General features: G+C 36.7%; 1 protein-coding gene across 4 annotated transcripts in view; it reads left to right on the top strand.

The window, feature by feature from the left end:
* Positions 1-21,937, top strand: part of NAV2 (neuron navigator 2) — a 307,499-nt gene that overhangs the window by 246,206 nt on the left and 39,356 nt on the right. For 2 of the 4 annotated variants that reach the window (XM_063289572.1, XM_063289570.1), the window contains 9 exons: positions 772-1,063; positions 2,546-3,248; positions 4,650-5,117; positions 9,335-9,379; positions 12,364-12,524; positions 13,942-14,130; positions 17,308-17,360; positions 18,393-18,416; positions 20,076-20,150. In XM_063289572.1, coding sequence (XP_063145642.1) covers positions 772-1,063; positions 2,546-3,248; positions 4,650-5,117; positions 9,335-9,379; positions 12,364-12,524; positions 13,942-14,130; positions 17,308-17,360; positions 18,393-18,416; positions 20,076-20,150 — 2,010 coding nt within the window. The remainder of the gene's footprint in view (positions 1-771; positions 1,064-2,545; positions 3,249-4,649; positions 5,118-9,334; positions 9,380-12,363; positions 12,525-13,941; positions 14,131-17,307; positions 17,361-18,392; positions 18,417-20,075; positions 20,151-21,937) is intronic. The other 2 variants (XM_063289573.1, XM_063289571.1) reach the window with 1 other exon arrangement.

Raw genomic sequence — 21,937 nt, 5'->3', positions numbered from 1 at the left:
GGATTTGAATTGCAAATGATTTCAGATAGTTCATAAAGCCAGTACAAGTGAAACAAAGAGGGTGAAAACAGAATACAGCCCAGCTCATTGTCTCTTCTGTAACCACCATGATGAAGGAAAAAATAGAATACTACTATATTTGAAGGACCCTAATCATTCATGTAAATTCAAAGTGATAAATTTAATTATGGATAAATAAGTAATCTTAGATGCTTAAATTTAGTGTGATGAAGTTGTGAATCATTGTCACTTCTAAACATTTCTCACCTCAGTTGATGATGAAGTTTGTGCAAGGCTGAAATAGAAAGCCTCGTTTATCTTTAGTGTTGCAAAAAGCTGCCTCTTCATGCTCCACAGATCAAATTGCCAGCAAAGAGATAGGAAGGCAGAACAAAGGAAAAGCGCACAACACATATTTGAAGTGAATGAGTTTGTGCTTTGCAATGAAAGGTATTGTGCAAAATACAGGGACAAGGAGCTTCACAACATCAAGATAGATCTTTTTATGTATTTTTTTCTTTAATCTTGTTTTATGTAGTGTTGAATGGCTTGGGATTGGTTTGCATTTTTTGACTTAAGTGTATTAGAAATATAATACAGATTCCTTAATTTTCTGTTTGTAGATTTGTATCTTACTCTTATTTTTTAAAAAATGAAAAGCCAGAATTCTTATCTGTATGAATCATTGAAATGTTGAAATATTTGATTTTGGATCATGGAAGGGAAAAAAAAGTTGGCAGTGTAAGTTGATTGATTTCTCTTTTCCAACAGACTGACACTGAAAAGCATTCCCAAGTGGAGCGGAATTCCTTGTGGTCTGGTGATGAAATAAAAAAATCAGATGGAGGCTCAGACAGTGGTGTAAAAATGGAGTCTGGATCTAAATGGAGAAGGAATCCCTCTGATGTGTCTGATGAATCTGATAAAAGCACTTCTGGAAGGAAGAACATCGTCATTTCACAGACGGGATCCTGGAGACGGGGCATGTCAGCTCAAGTTGGCATTACCACGCCAAGGATGAAAACGGCAGCCACCTCAGGAACTTTGAAGACACCTGGGACTGGTGAGGAATACACAGCCAAAAGCCATGTAGTTCAGGACAAGAATGTATACTGTTAGTAAAACAAAAACAAAAACATTTCCTCTGCCAGGATTTCAACTGCATTTTGATCCGTGCTCCTCTTTGTTGGTGAATGTAGCAATAAATCGTCTTTCCTGATTGTCTTTGCCAAATTAAAGGGATACTGGTAACTGACATTTGATCAGGAAAATGTATGCTTCTTGCATGGATGAATGTGTTAATCAGTAGGGCTTTTTAATGTATATAAATCTAAAGGTATCTGCAGAATGTTTAGTTAAAGCTAGTTTTTCAGTTGTTTTTCAATCTCTGCTTAATTTGGAAATCTGTTTAAGGCAGTGTATTTACTAACTCTTTTAAACAAGAGATTTTGGTATAACTAAATTATACCACAGATTTCCTGAAAGTTAGCTGGGGATGATGGAAATTGTATTCTAACATATCTGGAGGGGGACAGGCTGAAGATGCTGGCTGCTCTACTCAAAGTGCTGGAGCCATATGAGTTTTAAGTGGCATGCTGGAAGCAACAGACTAAAAATTAAATTTCATTCCATAATTTAAATCCAGAGGTTTACCGAATTTGGACTGAAATGAGTAAAATGTGCTTTGGGTTCAGGGTGGACTTGATAGCTATGTGGGCTCAGGAGTTCAGAGATGCAACAAAGGGTATCTACCTGTCTCTTTCACCCCACCCCACCCCAGTCACCATCTTCTTAAAGCTTCTTTAACTCAAATACTTAATTTTCTGAGCCCACATGGCTAGCATGTGAGCCCAAAAGTAAGAACTGTCAACCAGTGGAACTGATTGCCTCATGAAGTGGCAAGTTTCCTGTTACTGGAGTTTTTCAATCTTTTTAGCTACCTGAAGACTCTTATAACTCCCCTCAGTCTTCTTTCCTCATTCCATTCCAATATTAGTTCCATTACAGCATATTCAACCATCATTGAGTAGTGATATCTCAAATGCTCATTCTAGATGACTGCAGTATAATTTTTTGTGTGATAGAACAAAACATTTATTGTTATGTAACCTTAAAGACAGTAATTTTAACACAAACCAGTTAACTGAAGCTTTCTGGAGGTCTATTGCATTTCACACATACCAGAGTCACTTGTTGAGATGGGTGGCTATAGAAATTGAATGAATGAATGAATGAATGAATGAATGAATAAAATACCTTTCTTTCTGCAACATATTTTGAGAATCTAGAGAAGACAGTTAAGATTTTTTCCTGTCATCTTATGCATTTGGTTGATTAAAAGTCCCTGGAAGCTTTACTTTTCCCCATCCATTAATCTATCCAAATGGTTATGTTTTTAGACTTAATAACATGTTAAGTATGTTCTCCTGGCACTCAGATGTTTTAATAATTTACAAATAATTTTAAAAATATTGGAATGTTACTGCATTATATTTGAAGCCATGCAATATTTGAAACTGTTTTCTTGTTCTTCTTTTTTTTTTAGGGAAAACTGATGATGCCAAGGTTTCAGAAAAGGGTAGAATTTCTCCCAAATCTGGAAACATTAAACGTTCCCCTTCAGATGCTGGGCGAAGCAGTGGGGATGAATCCAAAAAGCCTTCCACAAATAACTGTAGAACAGCTACTACTAATACAAACATGTTTGGATTTAAAAAGCAGAGTGGGTCAGCTGTAGGTGTGACTATGATTACAGCTAGTGGAGCAACTATTACTAGTAGAGCTGCTACTCTGGGCAAAATCCCCAAGTCATCTGGACTCATGGGTAGGTCTACTGGTCGGAAGACTAGTGTTGATGGCTCTCAAAATCAGGATGATGGCTATTTAGCCATTACTACCCGAACCAATCTTCAGTATCGGAGTTTACCCCGTCCCAGCAAATCCAGCAGCAGAAGCGGAGCTGGCAACAGATCTAGCACCAGCAGCATAGACTCCAACATAAGCAGCAAGTCTGCAGGCTTGCCCGTTCCTAAAATAAGGGAGCCCACAAGAGTTACCCTTGGGAGCTCTCTGCCAGGCTTAATAAACCAGACAGATAAAGAGAAAGGGATCTCCTCAGACAATGAAAGTGTGGTCTCTTGTAGTTCTGTAAAAGCAAACCCATCATCTCAGACAACGTCCAGTTCATCCCAGGGTACTCACCAGCAAGGAGTAAAGTACCCAGATGTGGCCTCTCCTACACTGCGCAGGTATTTATAGCTTTTTCATTTGAATTATTTTCAGTTTAAAAGGTGTGAAGAAGTCATTCTGGAAGTTACCCTTGATGTCTAGGTTTCGAATAAAAACCTTTCTTTGACAAACTTTAGTCAATAAAAATCTGTAGTTGCACCATTATTCAAAACACTGTTTTCCACTTGACATCCTCCAAATATGTGGATTTCAAATTCTGGTAATTTCCAGGTTTCATGATTGCCAGGATTTGTAAGGATCAGTGAAGAGTATCAAGTTATTCTAGGTCATCTGTTCCAAAAATGATTTTCTTAGGAACATAATGGGAGGGCAGAGGTCTATCGTTAGATATTTCCTCACTCTCCCCTAAACTGTAACAGAGCCATTAAGGGATGTTGTATCTAGTATCAGCCCATGAGTTTCCTGGTTAAGACTGTATACGCTCTTTAGGTAAATACACTGCCTTTCTCTTAAAGGACAGTTACAGCTTCTCCAGCACTGTGTAGGATACATAATGAACACTACGAACATTGTAGTCACATTCTGTAAAATATATACATTTAGTCCTCACTTAACAATGGTAATTGGGACTGGCAACTCCATTGCTAAGTGATGCGGTTGCAAAGCATGACATCATGTGACTGTGCCACGTAATGACGGCAGTTCCAGCACTTCCGGTTGCTGTTATTAAGTGAATTCTGCGCTGTTGTTAAGTGGAAGCACATGTAGTCACCATTTGCGACCTCCTGCCAGCTTCCCCATTGACTTTGTCTGAAGCTGGCAGCAAAGGTTGCAAATGGCGATCACGTGACTGTGGGATGCTGCGATGTCATAATTGCAAGCTGGTCACCAAACACAACTACAAGAACCATTCATAAGTCCCTCTCGTTCAGTGCTGTAATAACCTAGAACGGTTGCTTTGAACTTTGTTAAGTGAGGACTACCTGTACCATTAAAATGTGAATAGCTGAGTATTTTTCTCATAGCAAAATCAATAAGAAAATTTGGGTAATAGGGGAGAAAATCTTGGAACACCTTTTGACTGTTTCTACTTGCACTGACCAGCTAAATGTGAGCAGAGGAAGTGCAAGGATGGTGAAACCGTCACGTATCATTCAGGACCAAAAAAGACTACCTCAGTTGGACTTCAAAAATCTTAGACGACTGCTAGATGGCAGGAAAGGATTTTCATTGCTGCCATTTAGGGTTCCTCAGACAATATATGTAGTCCAAACCAGTTTAGCACAGTGTACCACGCTCACTGAGATTTTCCTGAGAGGAGGTATGTTTACAGCAGAAGAAATTAATTTATTGTGTTAACTATATTATAAGGATAGTTTTTTCATATATGCTAGAGCCCCTGTTTTATAAAGTCCAATATCCTTTTAGTATATACCTGACTTCTTTTTTTTCTCCCTCAGGCTCTTTGGTGGAAAGCCAAGTAAACAACCTCCCATCACAACAGCAGAAAGCATGAAAAATTCAGTAGTCATCTCCAACCCACATGCAACTATGAACCCACAAGGAAATCCAGAATCCCCTTCTGGCAGTGGCATATTGAGCAGTGGTGGTAGTAGCCCTCTTTATTGTAAAAATGCAGACACAACCCAGTCTCCGTTAGCTTCTAGTCCCAGTTCAGCTCACTCGGCTCCTTCCAACAGCTTGACCTGGGGTACTAATCCCAGTAGTTCTTCTGCTGTAAGCAAGGATGGGATTGGATACCAGTCTGTCAGCAGCCTGCACACCAGTTGTGAATCCATTGATATTTCTCTCAGCAGTGGAAGTGGGCTGAACCACAATTCTTCCAGTGGCTTGACTGCGACGTCTAAGGACGACTCGTTGAGTCCCTTTGTTAGAACGAACAGTGTTAAGACAACCTTGTCGGAAAGGTGAGAAAATTTCAAAAGATACCAGTAGTTTTCCTCTCCCCAGTTATTGGTTTGTGGTTTGTACACTGAGGAGCTTAATCTTAACCTGACTGCTATATGTGGGAATAGACCAATAGTTTTTAACTCTTCTTAAAAGTAGCAATCTGTGATAATTATTCAGATTGATTTTTCTCTTTAGTAAATAAGAGATGGGGTTTTATTTTTGTGTAAGCATATGGTAATATAGAGAGTCAAATGGAAGTCTATATCATTTGGTCTCCATCGCTTTGGAAGTTTCAAATAACTGAGGGCTTCCAGCAATTGTGGTTTAAAAAAACAAACAAACACACAAACTTCTATATCTCCTTCTCCAGAACTGGAAAAATTCCCCTTAGGCGACTTGGATTCCTTTTAGTGTAAACTGAAGAAATTAACAAGTTTGGCATATGTAGCAATATGATATGATAATTATAAATAACATGCTTTATGTCCTGTTAAGCTACAGTTTAAGGCAGACTGCGTCTCTGACTTGTCTGTCAGCCAGATGTGTTTCCTATTCTGCTTCCTCTTAGATTCCAGCCAGGGTCATATCCACATACAGTAACTTCTTAGCCTTGGGTTAATGAAATATCAAATATTGTAGATGAAATCAATTCGTAGTACAAGAATGAACAATGTATGGCCCTTTAGCTATTGTTAGACTACAGTTTGCATTAGCCTTTCTGTTGCTAGGAAAGTGGACAATTGGGAGGATCAACTTTGTACATCTTTGCATAAGAACTAATGGCCAAAAGAGAGGTATGGGACGGGAAGGCTATGATTCAGATCTCATTTCAGCCACAAATTCATGAAATAATATCAGGGAAGCCTCACAGTTTTATAAACTTCAACCATTCATTTCTAGTATAACAACATTGGCCTATTATGAAGATTATTGATATAATGACTATAATGTACTTCGAAAAACTAGGGAACAAGGTACATGTATGATGCACAGAGTTTTTACATGGCATTGCATCACTTTGCGGGGAGAGGGGTGATAGTTAACAAATAGCTCTTTCTTCACTGTTGCAGTTTTGCTGAAAATCCATCCTCCAAAACTGCTCTTTGTTTTGTGGAGAGCTTCACTCTTGATGCCAAAGCAAATACCGATTTCAAAAGAAGAGCTCTCATTAGGAGAGAAAAGGAAAAAAAATCTTCAGTACATTCAATTCTTGCTCTAATCTCTTCTCCAACTTAATTTGTGTTTTAAAAATCTGCAAAAAGTAAAGAAGTTTGCGTATCATTTTGTATGTACTTTTATCGTATTTTTATATATTGTTCCCATGTAAACATCTTGCTAATGTCACTGTTCATTTATTTTCATTTTTCTCTCTGTTATATTAGTTTTTATATCCAAAGTGAACAGATGCTGAAAATAAATAGTGCTGAATTTAGAAGGTGCTAAAATAAAAGATCAACTGTTTAGGAGGCACTGGTATCAAACCCATTCACTTTTTAGTTTAATATTCCTTTGCAAAGCTAAACATTAATGATTATAATGAAAACATGTTTTTATTGTACCTGTGGCTTGTTGCCTCACTTTAGTTACTTACTTACTTACTTACTTAGCAAATGTAGTGCTGCACATCCTGCAGAATATAGACATCTACCCACTCAGGCAACTCTGATAATTTCTTGGTCTAACCTCTCTAATTTTCATACGCATCCCAGAAAGAGTTAGATCCAAGTGTTCAGATTCCAAATTCAATTCAATTATTACTTTGCCTGATGAGTCTTCATAACTGCACTTTATCTGATAGTTGTATTCCTGGAATGATATCCACATGCAGGCCAATGAAAATGCCCATGGACACCAGATTTGCTGCCTTGCTTGTAGTAGTATGTTGACATGCGATGGTAGCTTAACCATCTTGTTCAGGATCTCCATTAAAATGGACATATTTATTTATTGATTTCTCTATCAAATTCATAGAGTCACCCATCTCCATACAAGACTGGGCAGCTCACAAACAATTAAAAAGCAGTATAGAAACAGCAAACCAATACAATAAGTGAAAACTATTGAAAAGACAGTACAGAACCATATAGAATAATAAAACAAATTTCATAGCCTAGGTAATCATCTCCATACATAACAGTCAATTTTTGTGGCCAGTGTGGCATCCTATTTGAAAGTGCAAGGTGAAGATGTTGGCAATCACCTTAAATTATCTTCCAGAGAAAAACCCAGGGGCGTAGCTCATTCTGAAATGTTTGGGATGCGGCCTGACTCTGCTGAATAACTTAGGCGGTTCCTAGAATCTTCTAAAGATCTATGGCTTCACAGCATACAACAACTGTTGCCAACCTTTGATGGATTCTTCTTTTCTAACAGCTTTCCCTTTCTTCCTTTTGTGCTAATATTCCTCTCTCTTTTTGTTGTTGTTTTGTTTTTCTGTCTTGTTGAACTTCTAGCCCTCTCTCTTCCCCTGCTGCTAGTCCCAAATTCTGCAGAAATACTTTACCCAGGAGGCAGGACAGGTAATGCTGTCACAGGGCAGTAGAATGCACAAGATTCAGGAGGGTTCTTTGTGACACTTACAAAGCCAAAGTGTATTGTGCAAAACTGTGCTCAGTGGAGAGTGTGTATATTTCACTGGGGCGTGTTTAACCGTCACTCAAAGACATGCCAGTGAGAGTGTATTTAACAGCACTATGCCCCAGTTGATTTTGGAGAATGGTGTGCACAAAAGCAATGTTTTTCCAACAATGTAAAGTTAAGGATCCTATGAAGTTCTGCATCTTTTTTACTGGAAGTATGAACTCTCACTAGCATTTCCGCATTCTGGTGGCATGCTGCTTTCCCCCATGTTTTCAGCTGTTTCACCTTTTGTCTTGGTTCCCTATCCCAACTCTTCTGTTGTGGCTGAAATTAGTCCCTGTAATAAGTTGCTTACATCAGTGTCAATTTTTGGGAATCTTTGGCTCTCTTGATATATTGCTGTGTGTGCTTCCTTGTAAAACTGAATGTAAGGAAACATAGTACGTAGCAAAGCACACTGGCAGTGCCATTGCTACCATCAGATGTATAGTAACTGATTATAATGGTAGAATGAATTTAATTCTCTGTATCAGTGCAAGGAAAACTCGTTTTTACTAAGTTTCAGAACCCATTAGCAAAGATATTTAACTGTTTAACAAACAAAATATTTAAATGATTTTGAGAGAGGTGATTGTTACTCTGTTGGAGCAAGAAAAGCAGAGAATCGTGTGGGATCTTAAATATGAATGCATTTTTTTTCAAGCATAACTTTTATGGACTATAGCTCATTTCGTTTGATGCACTTCATTTCAAGTTTCACCTCAGAATATCTAGTTATATGATCAACGCATTAGTCACTCCCTCATTAAACTAGAAGTATTTGTACTGTTGGCAGATATTATTCAGAATGAGGCTCTTTTGAGCGTTTACAACTGTAGTTTGTTCCTGTGCAGAACTTGTGCTGAAGACAGTCAAGAGTGATCTGAATATAGCCTATTTCAGTGATATTCCCTGAAAGTAAATAAATAATCCTCTTCATGGGTGTCCAAATGCCTGTTTAGTGGTTAATGCAACACATCCACTTTTTACCCTTCAAAAGACTGTAGGTTGTATTAGTAATGCCAATCTGATACTGGAAAAGTTCTTGGTATTTTATACTAGAGTTGACAGACAGCGTTGTACTAGTGTATTTTTGAAGGAAACTTTTCAACATTATCATTAGAGATGACTAGTATACATTTACCCAAAAACATTCATTTGAAGTGTGTACATATTAAGAAAACAGCTGTCCCAGTTACATTTGTGGAAGAGAAATGTGAAGAATACTGGTCAGTTGAACTTCCAAATGAGCTTGAAAAGTTGCACTGAAATAAGTGTTTACAACTTTCCAAATCTGATGTCTCCCAGATATGTTAGACTGCAACTTTCCTAAATCTCCATCTGAAGGACTCCAAATTGGGGAAGGTTGAATTGTGCTATGAGATCTCAAAGTCTTGGGTTTCAGTTCATCTAGCATGGCCCCTTGTGCATGTCCTGTGTAACAGAGTCTAAACATGGTTAGGTTTTTGCATGTTGGTTTGGAAGGGGACTTCATCTCTTTTTTTTAGTACTAAGTTGGAGTTGTTTAATAGTGTGTTCTTCTCTCTTTCAAACTGACCTTTAAATACCCTTTTTGCTCTTCTCTGAAGTTCTTTCTCTTTTAACTTTTCTACAGCGACCCACATCTTGATAGGAACACTTTGCCTAAGAAAGGACTCAGGTATTGGTGTTTCCATATAGCATAAGTAGTTTTCCATGTGATTTTTGGAGCTTTTTCGCCTGTGTGTCTTTCGTGACCGTCAGTAGCGCTGGTGGTGGTCTCTGCTTTGCAGTGAGTGGCTGCAGTCTCTTCCTCGCTGTCCTCCCTCCCCCGTCCTCTTGAAGCAGGTCATTACTCTCTTTTCCCACCTACATGCTTCTTTCCATAGCTTCTCAGCTTGAGCAGGGATTGTAACTATAGCTGGCTGGCTTTTCAAAAACCAACTCACCGGGCTTGACTTGCAAGCAATAATTTGCAGCTTTTATGACTGAAATAGTAACTGGGTGATGTTATTCTCACAGTGTTAACTTCTGAAATGCAGATTAAGAGGAACTGAGAAGTCATTAAAAGTGCAGATTTTGCTATACTGTAGCTGAAGTTGTAATCAAACTTAAAACATCAAGCCTATCAGCCATTATCTCTTTTTAAATTAGTAATGTAGACAATTGGACAATAAAAATTACACTGAAAAAGTATGTTCTCTTCTTTCAATGAAGACTTACAATTTTACTGGACTTATTAACCTGATTGTCACAAATTGAAAGCTCTAAACTAATTCCACAGATATTGTCAAACTTGAAATGGTTCAACTTTAGACTAGATTGTGCTGCTGCTTTTTGCAATCACTGAACTGATGACTTCAAATTATAGCTGCAATTTATTCTGCGCTATAAACACATTGTTATTTGCAGCATCTTTGATTGTCTCACTGAGCTGGATGCTAAAAGCACTGTGTAAAATAAGGGAGGGCTAAAACTGAATGAGTTAATTGGTTTGTAATATTTTCTCTGCCTATCAAGTGTCTCCAGCTATTAATGAATACCATTTTTTAAGCTTGAAACATTTAAATGTCAAGGAGGTAGGTATCTATACTTCGTTCATTTGAATATTGTGCTAAAATTTGTGTGCCTCTTTATGCCTCCAATTTCTCAATACACGTGAACAACTTCAAACATCAGAAACTTTTACTGAAAATAAAAGGTTAATGGCAGGAAGACTGCTATTTCCAGTGCTGTCGTTTGCATCCTCAATTACTTTAGCACAGACTTCCTCAGTCTCCAGATGTGTTAGACTACAATTTCCAAATATCAGCATGTCCAAATAGAGGTCCACTGATAAGAAATAACAACTGGAAGATCTCCAGCTTTAATAGGGTTAGCAGAGCTGGGCTCCAAAGATCTAGATGGCCACTAGATAGTAGCCCTAGTTCTTTATTGCCAAGTACAAATTAACATCTCTAGATCATTCTGGAACATGAGAATTAAAAAGTGGAATTTCTACCATAGCTATGCATGAAATGTAACTGCTTGTGCTTTAAAGGAGGTAATTTAAAGAATACATTCACTTGCTGGTAGTGCTTATTTTATTCTTAAAAATTGATACCTATCACATTAGTCAGTGAGATGGCTGTATCTACTTAATCCAGTCTTCACCAATCTGGTATTCTGATTGGGTATTACTGTATCTACTCAAATATAAGCCCATCCTTGGATAAGCCAGCCCTTGAAAATTTCGAATGTTTTAGTTTTCACAGTTGGCTTATCTGCAGGTAGCACATTTTTCATGATATTTTGGTTAAAATTTTGAGGGTCTGCTTGTCTGTGGATGGGCTTATCCGCAAGTACAGTATATATGGGATATACAGGTACTTTTAAAAAGCTGAAGAAAAAACCTACAGTATATACTGGCAGATAAGCCTAACCAATTTTGGAGGTGTATTCTTGGCACCTAAAATTCTCAGCTTATCCGTGAGATAAGTACGTATTTGGAATGCAAAAAGTTGAGGCAGGCTGCTGAGTCATTATCAAATGATGGTAATGAGCATCACTACGTTAATGACATAAGCCTGGCTTTTCCCCCTCTTTGCTACCTTTCTACAAGTTGATAACGTCTAAGTCTGTCTGTCTGTCTGTCTGTCTGTCTGTCTGTCTGTCTGTCTGTCTGTCTGTCTATCTATCTATCTATCTATCTATCTATCTATCTATCTATCTATCTAGTTTATTTAGCCACCCATCTCACAAATGTGACACTGGGCGGCATACAATAAAAACAGAATAATTAAAATAAAACTTTTAAAAAATTGAAGAATTGAAACATAAATATAACTAAAACCACAAGAGAGTGCCTTCAAGATCTTACATATAATATAGGCATTTCACAGGCTCCCTACTTCTATGGGATATCCCAAAGCCTGCAGACAAAACCAAGTTTTAAGGGATTTCCAGAAAATCTATAGGACTGGGGCCAATCTCACCTCAGGGGCAATGATGTTCCACAGAGTGAATGTCATGGCAGAGAAGGGGATGTTCGGACCAACTCTAAAAGTTAACATGTAGTGGCAGCAGTGGCTGTTGGCCTTGTTGAATGTGAATATTGGAAGTTGTTTAAACATAACTAGGGGGCATCAAGTTGAAGATCTCTATTCTGTGTTGTGCTCACAAGTATCTTGTCAGATAAGGAAGAATTGACTGGCTTTAGGTCACACATTAGGTTTCATGGTTCCTTGCATGGACACATATTATGACTGGCTATTCATAAATCAGGAGGAATTGCAAACTTTCAGCTGAATCCATAATATTCCCATTCATGGTTAATAGATACTGTTATCTGCCAACATTAAAGCATTTCCTTGAATGTGACATTCAGAGGATCCTACTTAGACCTAATGAGCCACATCCAGACTTAGTCATGCTGAAAGTAGGTCCGATGGAATCAATGGTTCTTACTTTAATCATGATATAAACCTACGTACGTGCCCAAAATTTTAAAAGTTCATACATGTGTGTAAGATTAAACCTTTCAATTAGACTAATTCTACTGATATGAAAAAATGTCCTCTGGCAGACATAGACTTCAGTTTTGCTCTTTTCTCTCCATGTGCTTTTGTATTTTGGTCAAGCAAAATTTTTCTGAGCAAAAGCTAAGCCTGATTTTAATTTGTGCAGGTATACACCATCATCACAACTTCGCAATCAAGAGGAAGCAAAGGAATGGCTACGTTCACACTCTGCAGGAGGTCTTCAGGATACTGTTGTCAATTCTCCATTTTCTTCTGGTTCCAGCATCACATCACCATCTGGGACTAGATTTAACTTCTCCCAGCTTGGTGAGTGAACGTTTATGTTTTCTTATGTTACTTTCTGAAAAGTACAGCTTGTTAGAAAATATGTAAAATTAGTTGGTGATTGATACTGATAATTTGGTATGTGTCTGACATAGCATGCCAACTGAAACATACCAAACTAGTATGGGCATTACACTCATAATTTTCTAACTTATAACTTAGAATTTTGGAATGTCACAGAAGTTTGCACTCTTGTTTTCCCTCTGCTTGCAGGTAACATTTCTTTCAGGTTTTTAGAGCCATGCAAGGTTTATGCTATATCTGAAAAATTATTCCCTATATTCGCTAACCTGGTTTAAAAGAATTGCACCTTATGGTTGGGTTTTTAAAATTTATTTATTTATTTTACTTTCACTATGAATGAACACATAGCTTAAGATCTAAGATGTTTTGGCAACCGATGTATAAAGACTTGACTCGATAAAGTCTTAAGAATAATAGTTATTAGGTTGGTACAAAGCCTCAAAGGGATTCCTTGTTTTGATCAAAACTTCACTGAGTTGCCCCTTTGATGCACATCCTGCTTCTAGATGCTGTGTGAGCATTGCCATACCATGTTGAATTGCCTGATTCACTGCCCTTCAATAGAAGACATTTTCACCAAAGCAAAGCAGCCAGGTGAAATAAAGTGACCCACCTCAGTGCTTTCCACTGGAGTGCCTTGCTTTTCTGAATCTGTGAAACATTTTAAAGTGAATTCCTCCAGTGATCAGAGCTGAGGCTATGTGAAGCAAAACAATGCAATTTTGCACAGTCCTAGCAGCTATTAACTACTACCAGTAAAGTTGAACAGGATCCAAAAATCAGATCAGAAGATGAACAGTTGCAAGCTGATACCATGATAGCCACAAGCTTATTCCCATATCACCAATTCTATGATAGATGGATCTTTGTAATGTATCAGCCTTATCCCTGGAGTCTTGCTCAGTTATTTTTTTCTGGGTACATTATCTTCTTTATCTGATAGTGAAGATTGCAGTGTCCTAAGGGTACAAAATAATAGTTTCTTGCCAGAAGATTCTGATCCAAGGAATTTTAGCTTTGGGTGTGTCCTTTCAGTGACTCCAATTGACTTGATATTCTAATAATGTCAGGATTTGTGCCTGGCAACTCTGGCACAACTCTGTGGTCCATGCTACCAGAATTTCAGCTGTTTCCTGTATCTTGGTTTCTGTTTAGAATCAAGATAGTAACATGGTTGGAGGTAAGCATGGTTTTAGAAGATTCTTCCAAGACCTCATTTTCTAGCTATCTGATTAATGCAGGACTTATTAGGACAAATTTGCAGAGAGATTTAATTAGAGGCTGCTATCTTATGTTTATAGTAATAGTTTGGTTGGTTGATTTGTGATGGTAGCATAGCATGTATATAGATCTGTGAATTTCCTTTGCTTTCTAGCAAGCCCCACCACAGCAGCCCAAATGAGCTTATCCAACCCAACCATGCTACGGACACACAGTCTTTCTAATGCAGATGGCCCTTATGATCCTTACAATGACACCCGGTTCCGGAACAGCTCAATGTCACTGGATGAAAAGAGCAGGACAATGAGTCGTTCTGGGTCATTCCGGGATGGCTTCGAAGAGGGTAAGTGATCCAATTAGTTTTTTTTCCAAAAGTTGGATCATGTATGCATATGGGAAGGAACTTCATAAATAACTTGACAAAAATTGTTTGTTTATAAACTTTTAATTGTTAATAAACTTTTATTTAGTTTATATTTATGAAGAAAAGAAAAAAGACAACAAAACATATTCAAAAATTTGTTTAACTAACACAGTGGGCTTTGGATTCAAGAAATTTCAGTGTCAGGAAATAGGGTAGGAATCAAATGCCAGTGTTTTGCTTCATTTGAAAAATGGTTCAGATCAATCAAGATGATGAAAACATTAACAAGCTTGTAATTTTTAAATGTAAAATTCTGTGAAATATTGACCTCCATTGAGGTTGAGTGCCTAAGGCCTCTTTTTCAATGTGTATGGACCTCCCATATTGCTTACCCCCCTACTTTGAGCTTACCTAAATATCACTAATTTCAAATAGTGACCTTTTTAGGGCATCTAGAATTTATCTTGCAGAGACAGAGAAATCTTTTTGCCCTGAAGGCTGAATTAAGTATACTGTAGCCAAGAATGTGGAACAACGTTGGCAATGGGTGGAGCATTAGCTCAAACTAGGGGGAATAAGGCCTTGAACAATTTCCCTGGACCCAGAACCAGGCATGTCCTGCACTCCTCCTCATGCGCCAGCAGTGCAGGTCACTGGGAATCCACTATTTCAACCATCCTAGCACCCTGAAGCAGCAGCATCCTCTAAGGTGCCTTCACTCCCCCTGACAGTAAAGGTAAAAGGGAGCAAAGGTTCTTGGCATTTAAAACAGAAGCTCCCAAGTAGTATAGAAAAGGCCTGAATGGGAATATTGAGTTAGACACATAAAACAATAATTCCCACTTATCTGACTTACTGATTGAAGAGTAATTTCCTAGGTTAGTAATCTTTCCCTTCCCAGTCTTCTTTGTTCTGCTATCAGTTGAATGTAAATTGGTTGTGCCTACTGTTTATAGTAATGATTTAACTTGAAAAACAATGAAAGTAGATTTTCAAGATTTTTCTCTGAAACAACTACACTAGCTGTGGAGAAAAGACTCCTTTTTTGCTGACTCAAACTGATATCTTATTCACTAAGCTCAGCACCTGGGTGACCAGTTGGTAGACTAAATGTGTCTGATTTCTGTTAGAGGTAAAACATTACTGTGAAGGTTCCAAAATAATTTGAGATTTTAATTGCCTAATATAAGATCAAACTTTTCTTAGTATAGTTCTTAAGTTTTATGTTTGATTGTGACCTTTGTGGGTCAGAACAGTTCTTTTTTGCCATTTCCCACAAATTGCAGGGACCATGAGTTTATGTTTTAGCTGGAACTGTATGAATTTCTTTGGCAATTTGCATTCTGTGAGAATTGTAAATTTAATAAAAGAAAAAAATGAAAAGGGTATCAAATGAAATACGTAAAATATTTTCTGTGCCAAGAACAATGTTAGACTCAAAGCAGAATAATTCAATATGCAATCCTGAAGTAGAGAAACATTACACTTGGTATTCAGTTTTTCAGACACATAAGCATTTTGGTCAACTAAGAGGTTGTAAAATATTCTTGGTATTTGATGAATGTAAAAGTAAGCTGCTTAATACAAGAAATCACTGGTTTTTTGGAATTTGTAACAATAGCAGGTGATTTATTTTCAGACAAGCTCCCTTTAAAATGATTTAGGAATGTCTAATAGAAGCAGAATTCAAATGTTATAAAACCACATTTCAAAAACTCGCATGCCAGAATAAAATCACTACTGCAAACTTGATTACATTATATAACTGGGTGTGTAAAATATAATAGTCTTATTTACATGTTTGCTGAAGGTGCTATTTATTTTCAAATTTACTCACGATGTGTACATATAGTACAATAAATAGTTCCATAGCAATTGTGTGTCGTCTATCCCATAATGCTAACAATCCAATTATTTTATATGTGTTGATATTTGTTCAGTTTCAATATAAAATCTTGAATATGCCTTTAAACCTGAGATCCTAAAGGGCTATAACTATGTAGTTGTGTACAATTCTTGGGAGGAATCCAGATGCCTTACTTTGATAAATAAGTTGCTATTTTACTATTATTTTAGTAGTTTATTGAGTAGGCGTGTTTTTAGAAGGAAGGCAATCAGGAAGCAACGCCCTAGGTTTGCAACAGTTATCCTACAAAATGGTGTACCATTCTGCAGTGAGGCAGGTCTATGAGTCCATTGCACTCTCTGCTTCTTGGCAATATAAACTTTAATACAAGGAGTCAGGAGGACCAATATAGAAAGAGCATGTCTTCCTACCTTGTTCAGCAGGAAGCCTTATTCTTCAAGGACTGGGTGATTAGCCATTTTAAAAGCAGCAATATAGGAAAGCAGTATTATTTCTGGAAAATAATATATTTCAGCTGTAGACATATACAGACTTTGGGCAACATGCAGCTCTAAGTAGCTTTTGATACCAAGGCAGGATAAATTTATTTTAAATAATTCTGATTTTTTTTAAGTGTAAATAAATAAATTGAGGTATTAATTTTTTTTTTTTAAGAAAACCACGTTTTGTAAACCATTTTGTAAATATATTTGACAAAAAGTGTATTTTTTACAGTTTTTTCCCCTAGGAAATACCAAAATATATTCCAATGTTCTTTCTCTTACATTGCTGACTTACAATTAATGAGTCTTTACCTAAACTATTCACACCAAAATATTCAATCTTCTTTATTTATGAAATCTTTTAACTCCCTTTTACTGTTTATGCTTCAGGCCAACAATATGGTGAAACTGGACTGGTCAGTTGAACCTTTACTTTGTCTGCTTCTCATCATCTTCTGTTTCATTTTCCATGCACTATCATAACCTTGCAATGTTTGAAGCACAGCAGGCAGGCAAATAGTTACATCCAAATAATGATTTTTAAAAGCTTGATTTGGATCATTTTGGGCTATGGTCTGTATAATGCTTCCATTTATTTCAGCTTACTCTCTGATACGTCTGCAAAGATTTATGTTCAGTAAATATGTTCATGACTGGTGATGCAAATTTTAAATAGGCTGCTGATGAAATGTGTAGCCCTTACGAACATCCGTAGTACGTATACTGCATATGTAATAATCTGCTGTTGTTACTGTATCATATACACAAAAATAAGGTGGATAATTTGTTTATTTATCTTTCCTGTAGTGCATGGCTCATCCCTTTCTTTGGTTTCAAGCACATCATCTATTTACTCAACGGTGAGTGTCATAGCCACTATCAGTCTGTATGGAGTTGGCAGCATAAAAATTTAATTAATTAAAAAATAGAACTATGCATCTTGGAGCTCAAATTAGGGCAAAGAATGGAATATCTGTTCTTCCAAGGAACTTCCATGCTTCGTTGTATCCTTATCCTTTGATTTCTATGAGATGGACAGAGAATCCTGTGAAATCAGGAGATGGGGAAGCTGCAGTTGACAAACTGCCAAATCCAAGTCCTCTTGGACTTAAAACTATCAAAGCAGAAGTCACACAGGGAATTACTTAAGTTCTTCTATTAGTTTTATATAATATAGCAATTTCAAATAAAATGTGAAAAGTGGATATATTTAGCTTACCAAAAAAAAAAATGCTCTTTAAGAAAAGTGCACTGCTAATTTGTTATGTTATGCAGCAGCACAGCATAGCTGGTAGCTGATCAAGAGGAACATACCCCATTTGATAAGCTCCTGTTTTTATTAGTACCGTAAGCTATAATTGCAGAAATGGAGCAGAAAATAATCAAATCAACATTTCTTTTTGGTAGATTATAAGCCCTAAATCCTGTAACTAATCGTGGATCAGCTTAGCAGAAAAAAAAAGAACAATGAACTGTTTTTTTGTAGATGAAGACTAAGTATCAGAAAAAAATTCTAATAGTGTATCTATGTTATTTTTTTTTATTTTTTTTATTGTGCCTGTTGCATTTACTGACATCATGGAATAGAATACAATAATACTTATCATTTATTTATACTGATATTTTGATCTTCCTATTCTCAAATTATAAAAAACTGCACATTATGAGTATTATTAAATGGTACACTAATAAAATTAATATGTGGTTTGGACAGCATCTTTTATCACATAGCTGAATAAAAGCTGTTTTGGACTCAAAAGACTTAAAAACGTATTTTGAGTGAAAGAATATATTCAAATGGTTATCAGTAGGCTGAAAAATTAAATGAATCCTAATTTTAATTTTGATTTTAATACACTTTTCAAAACAGTAGTCTCATTTTTTTCCCACAGCCTGAAGAAAAATGTCAGTCAGAGGTAAGGAGGATTTTGTTTTCCTTAAAATACTAAACAGTGGCAGGTGCTCATTTTAAATATTTGGGAAATTGAGGGCATAATATCTCAGTTTTTAAAATTCAGTGATGCTAATATAGTGCCCCCTTAAATTATTTGTTATTTTTGCTCTTTATATAAATCCCTTCCACCCACTTTATTGGACTCCTTCCATACACCGTACTGTACATGTTGAATGACTGCATATACCATGTGCTTCAAGTATAGGAATGGGCTGGATCAAATCCACAATATTCTTGCATATTTCTATACATTGATTCTTCACTGCAGACATATGTGGCTTTGACTGAAAATAAATTCTTGGGCTTCAAAATGGCTGTTACATCTAAAAAGTTCATAGCTGGCCTTAAGTTTGTTCAGTCTTGGCTTGTTTCTTTCTGTTATCTTTTCCCTGTTGGAAACTTTTCCAACTCTCCCTCATTCAACAATTTAATCATGATCCAAACCATCTTTCAAGAATCACCAGCAGCTGGTACCTATGCTACAGTTAAGCACCTGCTTACATTTTTCAGTAACTTGTAAAGAGAGACATCCCCACTATGGTAATATTTGTATTATTCTTATATTTTGCTTGAATATCCTCATTTTTCAAATGCTCAATAAATTTTGCTCTGTATCCAGTCATCTGAACCGAACCATGTGGGCCTAGTCATTAGTGGGTAGAAATATTGTTTGGATATTATCTTTGCATTTTATATAAAGAACGGGTTTGGGGAACTACTAAGAAGTTGCTTGCTGATAGACAATGTATTTTGTATGAAGTGAATTTGCTGAATTAAGAGTGATTAATACTTTTAATCTAATCTAGTGCATGGTGTAATTTAACCTGAATACCACTGAACCATAACGATTAATCTTTCTGCTGGCCACACTCCTATGTAAATCCTTACAAAGATCTGCTAGTGCAATTTGCTAATACGTAGGTAATATTTACCCAGCATTTAGAAAACTAGACTCTTCATCTGTATCTCTTTCTCTGATCAAAAATTCTGAAAGCAGCTAACAACAGTGTGGATAAAAGCTTATATAAAAGTTAAAACAAGTGTTCAAATCAGTAAATGGACAAAAGTGCTAAAACGCAATACCCATTATAGTTTGTTTAATCATGGTTTGTAGAAAAAGCCATAGTGGTTTTATAATTAACGAGTCACATTCAGTCAAAAACAAATAACTACATTTTGGTCCACCATTACGTCTGAACCAGGTCAGTAAAATAAGTGGAGAACAACAGCAACAGAATAAATAACAGTAGAAATCAGCTAGTATATAAAATAACTTGAATTGTAACTGCTTTCCCAGAGGACCAGGAGTGTGGATCTGGAAAACTCAAAAAGGAATTCCACAAAGTAGATGCCATGACTGAGAAGGCTCTATCTGTAGTAGTTGAGCCAAAAATGATGGGTTTCGTTATAACTGTGCCAACGTTGTGTCTTCAATTTGGTCCAGAAGTTAAAAGTTTTTTTTTGGGGGGGGGTGTTATTTGTGTGTGTGTGTGTATCATTCATCTTTCTCTAAAGTAGCAGCTTGCATAGGATGGGGTTTTCTCTCATTTTTAAAAATGTTGCTTTTCATAGTTGTGAAGATATTGTTAAACAAAACCATGTTTTGAAATATAATGTTTAGATTCGCAAGCTAAGGAGGGAGTTGGATGCATCCCAGGAGAAAGTTTCAGCTCTGACAACCCAGTTGACTGCCAACGTGAGTACAGCACAGAGAGACAGAAATTGATAATTGATGCTCAAGAAAATCTGGAATACAATATAGCTTTAGATAGCAGAAGAAAGAACAGAAAGAAATGAAAATTCCTTCAGTGACTAATAGCATTCATTTTAGATGTTTCCATTATGGTTGTTAACTGTTTTGAAGAAACAAATATCTTTTTAGAGGCTTGTATTGCAACATTTCAGCATCTCCAAAGGTTTAGGCAGTATGAAGCCTATATTGTTCAAAGGACACATTTCTCTGTGTTGACTTTAATCTTAAATGTTTGTATGCATTCCAACTGCTGTAGCTCCAAAGCAAAATATGAACATTTTGGGGCCAACTTTCCTCTTTTTTCTTCCTTTCATTGTAATAGAAGACAGTAGTCCTTTTTTTTTTTTTAATGGATGGTTTAGCTCCTTCTCCTGAAATGAACTGGGAACATTCTATGCATTAATGCATAGGTGGGGTATAATTTCTGTAAAAATAGCTTGCTTACATGATTTTTCTTTCACAAAAAAGAGGAGTTGAGATTCCACATGTGACTAGGTTTTTGATCAAGTTGCCACAACTGTTGTATCATCAGAAATTATAATGTCAGTCTCAAGGGATTGACTATAAAATAGTTTGGAAATGAAAGCAACACATCCAAAAAGAGGTTTCTAAATATATATCCTGCCCTTCAAGGTTGTATTTAGCGCTCAGGATGGCTAAATGTAGGGAAATTACTGCAAATAATGCAGTTTTGATGAATATTTGTCATGAATTTAAAAGATTCCACTCTTGCACTAAACCAGTGTTTCCCAACCTCAGCAACTTCCAGGTGTATGGACTTCAACTCCCAAAATTCTCATCAGTGGGCTATGCTGGCTGTCGAATTCTGGGATGTGAACTTTCCAGAACTGAGGCTGTTATATTGCTATATAATACTTAGGTGTAAGACTCAGCCACTTAACTTAGCATATAAGTAGAAATATTTTATTAAGGAAGCTTTCTGCTATTCAAAAGGTAGTGAACATCTGTTTTTTCTTAAAGAACAGGTGGAATAATTGTCCAATAGTAAACACATTTTAGGCTTCACATCATGAACATTAGAAATTTGATTTCGTCTTAAATTCCTCTTCCCCACTTCTCTCTTTATTTGAACTGAAAGCCTTTGCTAGTACTTGAAATAGTTGGCATATTTTTTCAAACAGGAATGATTCGCTCCAGTATTTTTTAAATAAACATTTTAGCTTTATAATACATGTACTCTGTGCTGAGCTTGTTTTATTTTCTTCCATTTTTCTCACAGTCTCTGTCTGGCTTGTTTTTACAGCAGCCGGAGAGGATTTAAAGCCACATATTCCCATGTTTCCATCTTCTTTATGGTAGTTTTCACTGTGAATGTGAGGACAGATAGATTGGATGTGCTGATGGGGTGACTGCAGAAGACAGTACCACATAATCATAGGAAAAAGAGCTGTGGTGGAGAAAAAAGCTGCCATCCTTTAGACCAGTGTTTCTCAAACTTGGCAAGTTTAAGATGTGTGGACTTCAACTTCCAGAATTCCCCAGCCAGCCATGCTGCCTGGGAAATTCTGGGAGTTGAAGTCCACACATCTTAAACTTGCCAAGTTTGAGAAACACTGCTTTAGATTATGTATCAGAGATAACACACCCAGGATCAGCATCCTGCACAGATCAGTAGCTATGCAACAGCATAAACTGAGGCTCTCATTAGTTGGAATGGGTGTCACAGCTCTAAGTAAGGAATTGTGGAAACTTATAACACCTTGTTCCTT

Source organism: Candoia aspera, chromosome 1 (genome assembly GCF_035149785.1).
Source record: "Candoia aspera isolate rCanAsp1 chromosome 1, rCanAsp1.hap2, whole genome shotgun sequence".
In the NCBI taxonomy this organism is placed as follows: domain Eukaryota; kingdom Metazoa; phylum Chordata; class Lepidosauria; order Squamata; family Boidae; genus Candoia; species Candoia aspera.
This window is presented reverse-complemented; position numbering and strand designations above follow the sequence as displayed.